The 13,532-nt window shown below is 37.3% G+C and overlaps 3 protein-coding genes across 4 annotated transcripts; 1 reads left to right on the top strand and 2 right to left on the bottom strand.

Annotated features, from left to right (window-relative positions):
• The first annotated feature begins 46 nt into the window (after positions 1-46).
• LOC306864553 (BPTF-associated chromatin complex component 1-like) lies at positions 47-3,498 on the top strand. Its single transcript, XM_079408648.1, has 6 exons — positions 47-292; positions 374-468; positions 595-696; positions 1,961-2,190; positions 2,286-2,387; positions 2,603-3,498. Exons 1-6 carry the CDS (start codon positions 164-166, stop codon positions 2,665-2,667), a joined length of 723 nt encoding a protein of 240 aa, XP_079264774.1. The 5' UTR covers positions 47-163; the 3' UTR covers positions 2,668-3,498.
• LOC306864552 (P2R1A-PPP2R2A-interacting phosphatase regulator 1-like) lies at positions 3,286-9,269 on the bottom strand. 2 transcript variants are annotated; one of them, XR_013783796.1, is made up of 10 exons: positions 8,350-9,269; positions 8,136-8,220; positions 7,999-8,055; positions 7,775-7,821; positions 7,630-7,687; positions 7,476-7,543; positions 7,279-7,334; positions 6,350-6,434; positions 5,269-6,250; positions 3,286-4,931 (listed from the first exon to the last, which is right to left on the bottom strand). XR_013783796.1 is itself a non-coding variant. In XM_079408647.1 (9 exons), the coding sequence occupies exons 1-9, from the start codon at positions 8,433-8,435 to the stop codon at positions 6,133-6,135; spliced, it is 660 nt and encodes a 219-aa protein (XP_079264773.1). In that variant the 5' UTR covers positions 8,436-9,269; the 3' UTR covers positions 3,286-6,132. The 2 variants fall into 2 exon arrangements, 1 of the variants encoding a protein (XP_079264773.1); XM_079408647.1 differs by having other exon boundaries at positions 3,286-6,250.
• A 1,313-nt stretch (positions 9,270-10,582) lies between these two features.
• LOC306864432 (P2Y purinoceptor 3-like) lies at positions 10,583-11,857 on the bottom strand (the record flags this gene model as incomplete). Its single annotated transcript, XM_079408441.1, has 1 exon — positions 10,583-11,857. One exon carries the CDS (start codon positions 11,855-11,857, stop codon positions 10,583-10,585), a length of 1,275 nt encoding a protein of 424 aa, XP_079264567.1.
• Between the last annotated feature and the right edge of the window lie 1,675 nt (positions 11,858-13,532).

Genomic DNA, 13,532 nt, shown 5'->3' with positions numbered 1-13,532 from the left:
CTTGATTGGCTATGCGCTGACCAATCACACGCCACATTTTCGAAGCGCATTGTACTCTGGGAATTTTTAGTTCGAACCATTATGTTCCGTTCATGCTGATTATAGAGACTTTTTATTAGATATATGATAAAGATAAAGACATTTTCCTGCGAAAAGTCACTGGATGACTGCAGCCGTCATTTTAAACCGGTTCGATCGTTTTAGACTGAGACACGACTGGATTGTTGTTGCATTTGTGTCAGGTCTGTTTATTTCAGCTCATCACTCCAGCATGGCTTCAGCTTCCACAAAGGTAAACATTTGCGTTGTTTTGCATTATAAATATTCTTCTGTAAGGATAAATCAAAAGCACATATAATTAAATATCAATCAGGTGGGCGAGATCTTCTCGGCTGCGGGCGCTGCTTTCTCTAAACTGGGTGAACTGACCATGCAGCTGCATCCAGTGGCAGACTCCTCTCCTGCAGGGTGAGTTGTGCTTTATGACTTCCTTTCTGCTGAAACAACATCTGCAGTATTTCAAATGTACTGTTGTTGTTGAAGTATAGTCGATATATGATAACAGACTCTTTTTTTGCACACGGCTTCTCTCAGAGCCAAATGGACCGACACTGAGATCGAGATGCTGCGTTCTGCAGTTCGCCGCTTCGGTGAAGACTTGAACAGCATCAGCTCAGTCATAAAAGAGCGGACAGTGTAAGTGTTTATCAAGCTGTAGGTGTGATAGAGTTCTAGCTGTGTAATTGTCGGATTTTTTTTTTTAAATAAATACTATATATATGAAATATTAATATATTATATAATATTCCATGTAATATAATCTAATTGTTTGGGATATTAAATGCTGTTTTATATGCATAATTTTTGTGACGGCATCAATTTTCACATTTGTATTTTACAGTCATTCAGTGTAACAATAGTTTATATACCAAAACATCTTGTCAGTCAAATTTAGAATAAGAGTCATTAGAGGACATTAATAGACTATTTAAAGACCACAGTGCAGCCCCCAAAATCTAATTAACTGCAATTTGACATCTTTACCAGTCTTTCAAACCACTAGGTTTTAACTATTTGTCAGCAAGAAGTGTTTTGAATATATAATAAAATTTAGTATGATCACTTTTTCTTTTATACATTTTAATAAGTAGTTTTTTTTTACATAAATATATCTGTTACACTGAATGAATGAATCAATAAAAAATATTAAAGTAGACAATTGCATTTAATATGCTTTCTATATATCTAAAATCACTTTTGTAAATTTAAATGGATGCAGACACCAAAACACCTATTACCCATATATAAATATGAAAAATAATGATATCAGAAGTCATTTATATATTCTGTGAAAGTTTATTCAGGCATGGTGCCATCTTATCCCAGTAGTGTAATAATAATGAAATAATTTTACAGTTTTTGCTCTAACAACTAAACTTAGCAAATGTTTCTATTAATTTCCTATAATAACACATGAGCTGATGCATAAATATCAATGTCAATCAACTAAATATCAATCAAATAATCTAAATATGTTACAATTTAAAAGTAAATGCACATTGTTCTTTAAAAAAAAAAGTTCACCTGAAAAATAAAAATTCTGTTTTTGTTTACTCACCATCATGTCATTCCAGTTTCTTTCTGATGTTGAACATAAAAGAAGATATTTTGAAGAATGCTAATAATCAAACAGTTGATGGTCCCCATTGACTTAGTATTTCTTTCCCTACTATGGAAATCAATAGGGACCAGCAACTGATTGGTTCTTCAAAATATCTTCTTTTGTGTTCAACATATAAGGAATAAACTTTTATATAGGTTAGAAATGACATGAGGGTGAGTAAATAATGACAGAATTTTCATTTTTGAGGTGAACTATTCTTCAGGTGAGGACATCTTTCCCCATCTTACCCAAATGCACCACAAAAAACTTTCTCTCTTTTTCCTCATCATCTTGTAGTGCCCAGATTAAGACCACAGTGAAAAGGAAGCTGTATGAGGACAGCAGGGTACCTCTCACTGCAGAGTCGCCTAAAAAACCCATGAAGAAAACCACAGTGACGCTACCGCTGCCTCCTGCATCAGTCGCCCCCACCGTTATCGCTGTGCCCACCTCACAGGTGGTTGTGACAACTGGATTGCAGAGTTCTTCGTCTTTACAAGCAACAATAAAGAACCCTAAACCATCAGGTGACTCAGTGCTTGTATTTTAATGATCCTTTTTCATTCAGACTGTGGTTATATGTCTGTCAGTGCACTTACACAGTTTGGCTGTCTGTTATCAGATGTGACTCTGAGTGCTTTGAATGACTCTGATGTGAACAGTGATTTGGTGGATATTGAAGGGCTTGGAGAGGGTTCCACTAAAAAACCAAACTTTGACCAAGGTGAGTCACATTTTGAAAGCATTGAAGGATAGAAATGAAAGAAAAGGAAATGAAAATTGTCATCGTTCACCCTTGTATCATTCAAAAAACATTTTATGGTTTGTTTGCATTCACTATGAAGCTGGAAAAGAGGGTTTTTGCAGAATTTTCATTTTGGGGTAAATGAATGCATAGGAACAAAGTGTGTTAAATTTTCTTTCTTTTTTTTCTGGCAGAGAGCTTGAATCTGGACTCCAGTCTTATAATGAACTCCAGTGATCTACCTCTGCTGTCCCGCTGATCTTCACTTGTCAGTCAAAGTGATATTCAGGTGCAAGAGGGGAGCAAAGATGATCAAGTTTGATCATTGCTGTACACCTTTAACACTTTTTCTGCTGTGGGTTCAAACAGCACCAGATCTGTACTACATCGCCAAACATTCTCTACCCATGTCAGTGAAGATTAATTAAAACAACTGTATCCTTAGCTCTTATTATGCAGCAAAAATAGATAATAGAATTATGTTTTTAGTGGTTCATGTTGTGTGATCTGATCTGCCCACAGCTGAAAAGGGGTTTACAGGACAGTGGTCAAACTACTTGTAAAAAATATTTCCTTTTTTAATTAATAGGCCCTTTTGGCTGAAGTAAAGCTTTGTAAAGTGAAGATGCTGCTTGTAATGAAAATGTGGCAGCACGACATCAAAAATTGTTTGAGAAATATTTTAGCATTTTCTTTCACTGCCACTGTATGTTAGGTGCAGCGTCTGTTGTATGTATATATATATTTTTTACCATTACAGAATAATTAAACAGGTCATTTCAGCAGCAAATATAAGACATGCCTGCTTAAATTTGATATGAACAAATTGTCTTGTCATGCAATTTCTTGGCTCGGCCTAAAAAGACAACATACAAATCAATAAAATGAGTTTTTATTATATTTTTCATAAGAATATATGGTATAATATACATTTTATGGTAAATTATATTTCTTCTCTGATAATTGCACATTCATCTTGGGCGACTGAGAGGGAATAAATGTACTTTTGCTACCAATGTGTCAAAAAATATCCATCTTTCACTAAATTTTTCTGGCTTCCAGAATATATTTACAACTTGAACAACTGATCTATCGGCTTTGGCATTTCTTTACAATGTGTTTCGTGCAGTCACAATCCATTTAGTTTCTTCACAACACCACATTTAAGGAGAACGAAGAAAGGACAAATAATGATTCTTTCTCTGACACTGATACAACAGAACCTGTCATAATAAGTGTATGGCAAAAATTGAAAAAGAAATTACATGGTACGTATTCTAGATTATACAAATGATTCAGAACAAACAGCTGTCAAGTCTTATATTCAGGTTCTTGATAAATACCTGGAATTGATTATCCCAATAAACCTGACATACTAATTCCAGCAACTTCAATGCATATTGCACATTTATAATCACTTTGAAAGACCCATAAACATTGGTATCAAACTTTGAAATCTCAAGGACCACAACAACTGGAAATTGTCATTTTGGAATAAAATCTTCAAGACTCAAAAACCTGCAAGGCATTATCGCTGAATTAAACACTAAATGAGTAAAAGGCATTATATATTTCTATATAATGACATTATATAGAAGAATGAGCTGTATTCCTCCAGATATATGAATATGGAAACAGAGGAACGGCTTCAAATGTCTGATGTGCAACTTTAGAGACCGACAAGCTGCCGGTGTCCATACAGTAAAGACTTTGGGAATCAAGAATTGTGACAATGAAGTACATACTGCTACCAGAGCCTTTACACATCCATAAATAAGAATGTAACCAACATCATTTGCATAATGCAGTGAAATATCTTGGTAAGTTTGCTTTAGAAGGGCTTCCAGTTCAATTAACTGCTGCATGTCACTTTTTGGATAACACATTTTCTTAATAAAATCCATCCAGCTCAAACACCACAATTAAAGCCATGATCCAGAACTGCTGCTTTTACACAAAAATCAGATCTGAAAATATGTCCCAAGTGAAAGGATTCAAACAATTAAAACATTACAAAACAAGACCCATTACAATAAAAGTAAAAATATGATCCCACTCATATAACAGCAACATTGATATCTAACACTGTGCAAATAGTACAAGAGGAAGAGTATAATATCCACTGAAACCGTGATTGTAGAAACGGTTCATTGTGTTTTGTAATGCAACAGCTCATCATATCTTAAGTCCTCGATTTCTGTACATAATTCACAATGTAAAAGTCTTGTTTAGGAGGGAAAAACAGTTTAACTAATGATTTTGACACTGTGTCATCGCTGAAAAGCATCTTGCCTCAGACAGGATACATTCTAAGGCTCTAGGTCAGTTTTCGATGTGGACTTTTAACTGAAAGTGCTTCGCGTATACTCTACAAACAGATTGTAGACGAGAGGTGAGACATCAAGTCTTTACAGTACATGTTTTAAAGGAACAGTTCAACCAAAAATTAAGATTTGCTGATGATTTTTTCGAAACAGATTTGGAGAAGTTTAGCATTAAATCACTTGCTCACCAATGGATCCTCTGCAGTGAATGGGTGCCGTCAGAATGAGAGTCCAAACAACTGATAAAAACATTACAATAATCCACAAGTAAACCACACAACTCCAGTCCATCAATAAAGATATTTTGAAGCAAAAAGCTGCTTGTTTGTAAGAAACAAATCCATCTTTTAAGGCATTTTAACTTTATAATATCACTTCTGGATTATTGTGATGTTTTTATCAGCTGTTTGAACTCTTATTCTGACGGCACCAATTCACTGCAGAGGATCCATTGGTGAGCAAGTAATGTAATGCGCATGTAACTAAATGTAACTTCTCCAAATCTGTTCTGATGAAGACACAAAACTCATCTATACTGGATGGCCCGAGGGAGAGTAAATTGTAAGCAAATATGAATTTTTGGGTGAACGATTTCTTTAAGTAAGCAATAAGCGAAACAAAATATGGGAGTTGCCTGAATGCGCTGGTATCATTTCCAATGATTTAAAGAATATTTTTCAAACTCCAGACCAAGCTAAAAGCTATATGGAAAAATAAACATTTACAGACATCAGACCCCTCGGATAAATGCAAGAGAGAAACACAAGATTAATACCTACCAAAATAATATTCGATTATTCACATTTTATACACATTTATACAACAAGTTGACATCTATGGCCAACTGATTTTAATACTTTCTATCCTTAGTCCTTTTTTCTACGCATTCTGGAAGTTTTACCAGACCGTTGGACCCTGTTAATGGAAGCTGAAGATGTACCAAAATACAACTTAAGGAAAAAAAAAAGGAGGGGGAAAATAAGGTCTTTCTTTTGAGTCTGTACACTAAGGAAAGGGTCTTTGTGTCAATATTCGCCAGGTTTCAATAACCTGAACACTTTCATTGCAAATATGTTATTGCAGATACTATTTCATATATATACAGCAAACTATTCTGTAGGCACCGAAGTTCCATAATTATTCACAAATTACATGATAGCCTGCAGCATCCATGTTGTCATGTCAGATACATCCGGAAGATTTTGCATCTTGAAATCAGTAACTACTAGTTTGAATTTCCTTCAGAAGTGACTGAGCTGAAATACTCTATTCAAAGCACCAAATTAAAAGCAGGAAAACAAAAACGGACAGAACCGAGATTAGGTCGAAGTTTGGTCTTCATTTTACAACACCTTGAATCCGAAGCTTACAAGGTGATGATGTGATGAATACTGGGGGGTTTAGATGCTGGGGTGGTGAGAGGTGAAGGGGGGCGGAGGGGAGAGAGACAGGGGGGTGGTCTGGGTGTGTGAACCAACAGGAGCAATCCCAGAGGAAGAGTCCACTGACTGGGAAACGCTGTATGTATGAAGAGATTCATTAAGTGCTGAAGTAGATCCTATAATGAGGCATGAGATTCTGTTCTGTTGTTTATTTAAGCATCATTTTAAGACTCACCTGACTGTGTAACTGGTTATGTGAGCAGGGTCTGTGACTCCAGCGACAAAGAGCTTTTTGGGCGGACCGTCCGATTCTACTCCACCTTGAGTAAAGGAAAAAAAAAAGGGGGGGGGGGGGGGGGCAGACAATGTAATAGCTTGATTCACAAACTAATTGATTATTTTGAATAAATCAGTCAAAATGACTCAAAGTTTCTGATGACTCATTAAGTTTTAAACTCAAGTATTTTCACCATGTGTTACATGAAATGAACCAAGAACCGTTACTATGTACTTATGAAACGCAATGCCAAAAAATAACAATACAGAAAACAAAGTATCCCTATAATTACATTACCATTCAAAAGTTTGAGGTCTGTAATGTTTTTTAATTAAATAATATTTATATTCAGCCAGAATGCATTAAATTTATCAAAAATTACAGTAAAAAATAATGCTGTTCTTTTCAACTTTCCATTCATTAAAGAGTCCGGAGGAAAAAAAAAATCTGCCACAGTTTCCACAAAAATATTTGTTTTTAACTTTGATGCTAATAAGAAATGTTTCTTCAGCACCAAATTAGAACGCATATTAGCATATTAGAATGGTTTCTGGGGGATCACGTGACAATGAAGACTGGAGTAAATTCAGTTTTCATTTTAAATTGTTATATTTCATAATATTGCTGTTTTACTGTATTTTTGATCAAATAAATACAGCCTTGGCAAGCATAAGCTTTTTTTCTTCAAAAAACATTACAAATCTTACCAGCTTTGAACTTTTGTATGGCAGTTTTACTTCATACAAAAAAAGACACTACCAATAAAATATTAAAAGTGCTAGTAATAATAATTATTTGTATTCATTAGGATTCCTATCCTTTCTGATAAGTTTCTAATGTTCTTTTTCAAATGCATTTAGAAGAAACAACAGGTTATAAATCATTACCTTTCCTTTTCAAAGGTGCAACTGATGGCCATCTCACTCCAGAGCTCACAGATCCTCTGTTCAGTCAAACCAAATCAAAATCTTTGCTCAGAAAAGACATTTGTGTCTCTTGTAACTAAATATGAGACCAAATTCCTGCTAGTTTTTACATTTGAAGGATATACATTCTAATACTGTAGTTTTATTAATGAACTTACCCTCGAAACCTTCGAGTTGGACTGGGTGAGGAATTAGGAGTGACACCGCTGTCCTGGGAATGGAATCCCTGCGTGGGACGTACAGAGTGAGGTGAATAACAAGAACGACAACGGATTGAAACTGATGACCTGAAACCAAAAGAGAAATACTCACTGGAGACAGATGGCTATGCCAATGACTCGCAGGAGGGAAGGGAACAGCAGGCGAGGCACTGAGATGAGAGAAAATCAAGTTAAAATAACTTAATATTTTGATAATATAACCCTTTTATTTATGCACAATTTTTGTGTTTGGTTACCTAAGTCTCTGTAAACTTCCTCTCAAAGTGAGCTCCACATTCTCAATCTGGATGACAAACATTGCACAATAAAACATCACTAGACTGAATTATGTGCTTACTAATAAACTACAATGGATTCTCTCTCTCTCTCTTAATTGCAAAGTAAAAGCAGACAGCAGGTGCTCAACATACTCATGAACTACTGTTTAAAAGCATCACAGAATCGATTCTTCACTTCTCACCTGTCTCTTGTGTTCGGATCTCTCACAAGACAGCGAGAATGGGGACAGAGGAAGGGTCTGTAACACAAACGAGTTATTGACGTTTTTAGAAAACTAAATGCCCAAAACTGATATCCACAGACCCTCTGAACACTCACCCGTGAGGGACAGCTCGGGTTCACAGAAACGCTGCTCCGACGATACCGAGCCGAAGTATTAGAGCTGAATACTGTCGTCCCATCACTGCAGCACCAGCAAACAAGAGATGAGAGTGCTCTGGGATTAAATTATTTATCTACATGATTCAGTAGTGTATATTACTGTTTTAAATTAATTCATAAGGTAATGAATATTCGGGTGCAGTTCCCTCACCTGACGTTCGTGATCATGGGGGCGCTGTTGGACCTTCGGAGGGCTCCTCCTGCGCCTGCGCACTGGTCCACCTCCATCCTCTCCATAGCTCGTCCTCTGGCGCCGGGACTGCGCGTCACTCACGGCCGGCCTCAACGCGACCTGACGCGGCCTTACTCCCAAATCTCACCCGGCAAAAGCCCGACCAGCAGGCCTCACGCCAAAATCCCCGATCCAATTTAACTGAGTGGACTGCTTTCCCGTGTCTATCGCATTTTGTTGAGTTTTCTAAACGAAATAGTGTCAGCTTGCTGCACTAATTTAAATAACAGCTGTGAGCTCGAGCCACAGCTGGTTTATCAGATCGCACACAAACTTAGTATAAACTCCTCAGGTTGATTTCGTCGGCGTAAACATGAAGCAAATACAGGGATTTCTGTGCATTAAAGAGATTTTTCGTATTCAGCCCACAAGTTAGGTATATTCAGCACTATTTCCAATGCAAAGCCACCAAGTCGACAAGGTCCTTTGGCTTTTTAATCCAATCCAATTTATCCGAACAGAGCAAATAAAACATCAAAAAGCAAAAACAGCACATAAGCCAATTAACACGGATCAAAGTGGTCAGAAAATAAGCTTTCGGGTCTTTTCGGTCAAATGTCGTGATAAAGGTGAAGCTTTCTGCCACGGCTTATTTTTTCAAGTTTACCTGCTAACGTTAGTTTGTAAAGCAGTCGGAAAAATGACATAACACCATCCCGATCAAACATGAGATCGTCGGCTCTGTCGGTGAAGGCATCCTCAGCTGAAAGTGTCTGCCGATACAGTCTGAAACACGGGATACATTAAAAGTTTTCGGTCATTTCTTAATTTAGAAAATAAAACATTTCCCGCAACCAAATAGAAATTGTGCATCCCCCTGTACAACAGCGCCTCGCTCTGGTAGATAAGAGAATTGCACACAGATAAAGCACTGAGCTCAAGAGAAGTGAACATGTGGCTATTTACTGCATATTCTTTTGCCAAATATTCTGGCCTCAGTGGAAGATATATAGAGTTTGAGATTAATCGGATTAAAAGAAAATGCAATACGATTAATGAAAGAAAAAACTCATATTTAAGGTTATTTTCACTGAGGATTAATCCACAAGTCACCTTGGGATGCATGCCAGTCATACAACAGTAAAGCACTACAAAACTGTATTTGAACAAGGTAAACGTGTATATAAAGTTTAACTAAGCTTTTGATGTTTGTAAATGTAGTATGTGTTAAAAAAATTGTGATTCTTAATGCATTAACTCATTTGAACAAATCAAACCTCTCTGTAAAGTGCTACAAAGTAAATTCTGTCAATGTGAATTACATTATAACAATTAATAAAAACGTCAAGGTTAATTTTTATGTATTTTACTCTCTTACATATTCAAGATTAACCATTTACCATAACCGTAGTGAATTATATCATAACATTCATAAAACAAATATCCACAGCTGTTTATGAAGTGGTGAATACTTATGAATTTTACACTCTTGCATATGCAAGCCTAATCACAATGGTAGTCTGAAAGTGTGTTTCACAAGGTCAATTTAAACAAAATAAAATTACGTATAAAATTTATTCTATCAGCGTGAACAATATTTATAAAAACAAATGCTTATGAATTAGTGAATGCTTAGGAATTGCAATTCAAGCAGAAAGCATGGACATTTACAATTAGCTGAAAGTATGTTTTTAAAATTCAATGTTTATTTTTAAGATACATTAAAATGATTTTTTATTTTAAATACAGGATCTTAATATTAAATTGTAAAAGTATGTGCAGGTTGACAGTTTCAGGATCTGGACAGCAAACAGGTCAAATTAGTCTTGCTAATAGTGTGAGCAAATCGGTTTAATTGTCACGATGTCAATTAGTAACTTTTTACTTCCTGTTTTTTTTGTATATTATTTTGGCCTGTTGGCTGTACTTTACTTCTAGTCAGTCAGCAATTAATAACTCATTTTATGCATAAAAAATGCTAGTTTTATACTTTATTATTTTAATATTATTTACTGTATCAAACTTATTTTTACTCACCAACTCCAAAAACATTGTTTAAAAGAGATACCCAGTCACATACTAGCATAAAACATACAGCAATGCTCAAGATTGTGTGAAATTGCTCAGTAATATGAATGAATAATAAATATTATGAAATCTAGAGCATTACAAGTAGGTCTGTTCCATAGAGACTGTGCATTCCCGACCTCATCTATGTTATTCCTGAAGATTTCGAGTCACTTTCATGAGCTTCCTCTGCTTTATGTGAATTGCCTTGCTCTTGATCCTCAGCCTCTTTCTGTCCTCCAAGAATCTGTAAAGGCCAGAGCAGGTGGGTGTTGTGACCGGCGCTGGTCCGTCCACAGCAGGCTAAGCTTTTGTCTCCTGTTAAGAAATAAAGGAGTGCATTGAGCCAGGAATTGCAGGATGCCAGCGGCCGAGTGATCTTGTAGCAAATGGAAACCATCCGCATGGTTTGGCACTCGACGACCTTCATTTCCTTGAGGACGAGGAAGAGCGTGCGTGTGATGTGGAAGGGCAGGAAGCACAGCGCGAACAGGATGGTGATGGTGATGATGGTTTTAATGGACTTGCGCCGCCTGTTGAGGTACGGCGCATGTTGAGAGCCAGAGATGGACATGGACGTCCTGTCTTTGATCCCTTCGACCCCGCCACACATTCCCCCTTCCTCTTGCACCTGTGGCTGGCAGTGAAGCGTTTGGAAGATGGTCCGCACCACCTGCGAGTAACACCATGCGATTACGATAAAAGGGAAGAAGAAGCCCAGAAGGTGTAGAATGATTCCATAAGGCACGTATTCGGAAAACTCACTATCAATTGCATCATCCCAACAGTTCCTATATACCTCCTCCTCGACTTTTCCAGCATCTCCACTACTTTCTGACCAAGAATCGGTTGCTTCATTCACCCCACCTCCAATTTTCCTCAAAACATCCCCTGTTTTGGCAAATCTGACGATTGGGCATGTAAGTATGAACACTATGACCCAAACAGTTGCGCAAATGCCCCTAACCGCCCGCTTGCTCTCCAAAGCAATGTTTCTGATCGGATGACAGATTCCCATGTAGCGATGGACGGATATACAGGTGAGGAAGAAAATGCTGCAGTACAGGTTGAAGTAAAACAAGAAACGCACCAGTCTGCACATGAAGTCTCCAAAAACCCAATGGTCACGCATCACATAGCTAGCCACGAGGAACGGCAGCGAGAAGCTGTACATCAGATCCGTGGAGGCCAGATTGACCATGTAGATCAGCGAAGTGCTCCACTGACGACCGCTCCTGCACCGATAGGACCGAAGGAGGACGGTGGAGTTCAGGACGAGGCTGAGCAAGAAGGTCAAGGAGTAGCACAGAGGCAAGATGATGTACTTGTAGGACTCGTCGATGCTGCAGCTGTGCGGTGCACTGTGGTTATGAACATCTGGCTGCAGCGATACGTTGGAGATTGAAGTCGTGGTCTTCATGATCAGCTGTCCATGATCTTGTCACCGCAGAGCCACATAACTGTCTTCTCGAGACCTCTTCAATTCAATCTAGAAGCTCCACATTCTTCAACCTTCAGGATATCCTGTCAGGATATCACTCCAAGATGGAGAAAACAGAGGAACGTTATATATTTTTTACTGTGATTGCATTGTAAATCTGAACTTTCTTGTAGTCCGTCCTATAGTTTATTTCCAAGCAAACTGCAGGTTGACCAATGACTCAGTCCTTCAACTTTATCTGTCTATAGTGCTGAATCGGCCTCTTCTGGTCTATTACCCCATCAATCAGTAACAAACCATTCCGTAAAACCTTCATTCATCTTTCCATCCCCCATTTCTTGAGTCCCATGTATTGGACGAGTTCTTTCCCATTGCAATTTTTCTTCACACAAATTAAGAGGTATCAACACGTGCCACTTCCTGACCCAACTGACCCTGTTTGCAATGAAAACTGGGAAGCGTGTGCATTAAGATGCCTAATTTATGGCTAGACATGGCTGATGCATTCATCTATATGCATAGTGCCTACATAACACGGAGCAGTAATGACAAAATCTCCATTTTTGGTTCGTGAAATACTTGAGTTTGTTTCTTAATGAATATGCTTGTGTACTACAGAGGCAGTTTTGGTATTACAATATCATGTGTCCTTGCAGGTATGCTCCAGTAAATAATTAATTCCTATTCATTCAGACAAGAAATGCTGAGCGGAAACCCAATCCAGCGTGCAGTTCAACACAAAACCATGCATATTGATTATAAACACCTTGATTTGATTATGAAAAGTTAGAAAATGTAAACTAGAAAAAATGTGATAGTATTATAGAGATTGAAAATGACTGGATAGGTCATCCTTATTCATTTAAAACAATTTTATTTTTATAGTATTAAAGCAAAGTTTGTTCTTATACATGTAGACCATGGAAAGTAGATGTAAATGAAATATCTTACCTGCTTAAAGGTCTAGAAAAAAGGTAACTTGAATGTGCAGCCAAAATGCATTAATTTCTTCACGCATTTGATAAAAGGTCAGGACGAAAAGTTCTGTACTTTTTGCTACACTTCTTGAACTATACAGTCTCTGTATACAAATTACTTTCTCAGTTTGGTATCCAGATCTGCTAGGTTTTACTAATCAGTTCTCAATCAGTAATTCTGTGTGCTTCTTTTCTTTCTGGTCTCTGTGCCCTCTCTCGCTCCCTCGCCGTTCATTGTGCATGAATGGTCAGTCAGCTGTACAGAGTACATTTATGTACAGCAACCTAACGGAAACACACAGGTCATTATGTGAAACATACCAGGGCTAAGCAAGTTTTGTCTTGTGAACCCCCATAACCCTCACCAGTAACACTCAAGTAGTCATTCATTAACATCAAACCAAACACATTTTCTATTAACTCATATTATACTGTTTAATATTGCATTATCATTAATGGAACAGTTTACCCAGAAATAAAAAAAATGCCGAAAATGTACTCACCATCCAAGATGTAGATGAGTTTGTTTCTTCACTGAAACAGATTTGGAGAAATTTAGCATTACATCACTAGCTAACCAATGGATCCTCTGCAGTGAATGGGTGCCGTCAGAATGAGAGCCCAAACAGCTGATAAAAACATAATAATCCACAAAACTCCAGCCCATCATTAAAGAT

Source organism: Barbus barbus (assembly GCF_936440315.1).
Source record: "Barbus barbus genome assembly, chromosome: 45".
NCBI classification, from domain to species: Eukaryota; Metazoa; Chordata; class Actinopteri; order Cypriniformes; family Cyprinidae; genus Barbus; species Barbus barbus.
The sequence above is the reverse complement of the archived record's forward strand: the minus strand, read 5'-3'. Positions and strand labels throughout refer to the sequence as shown.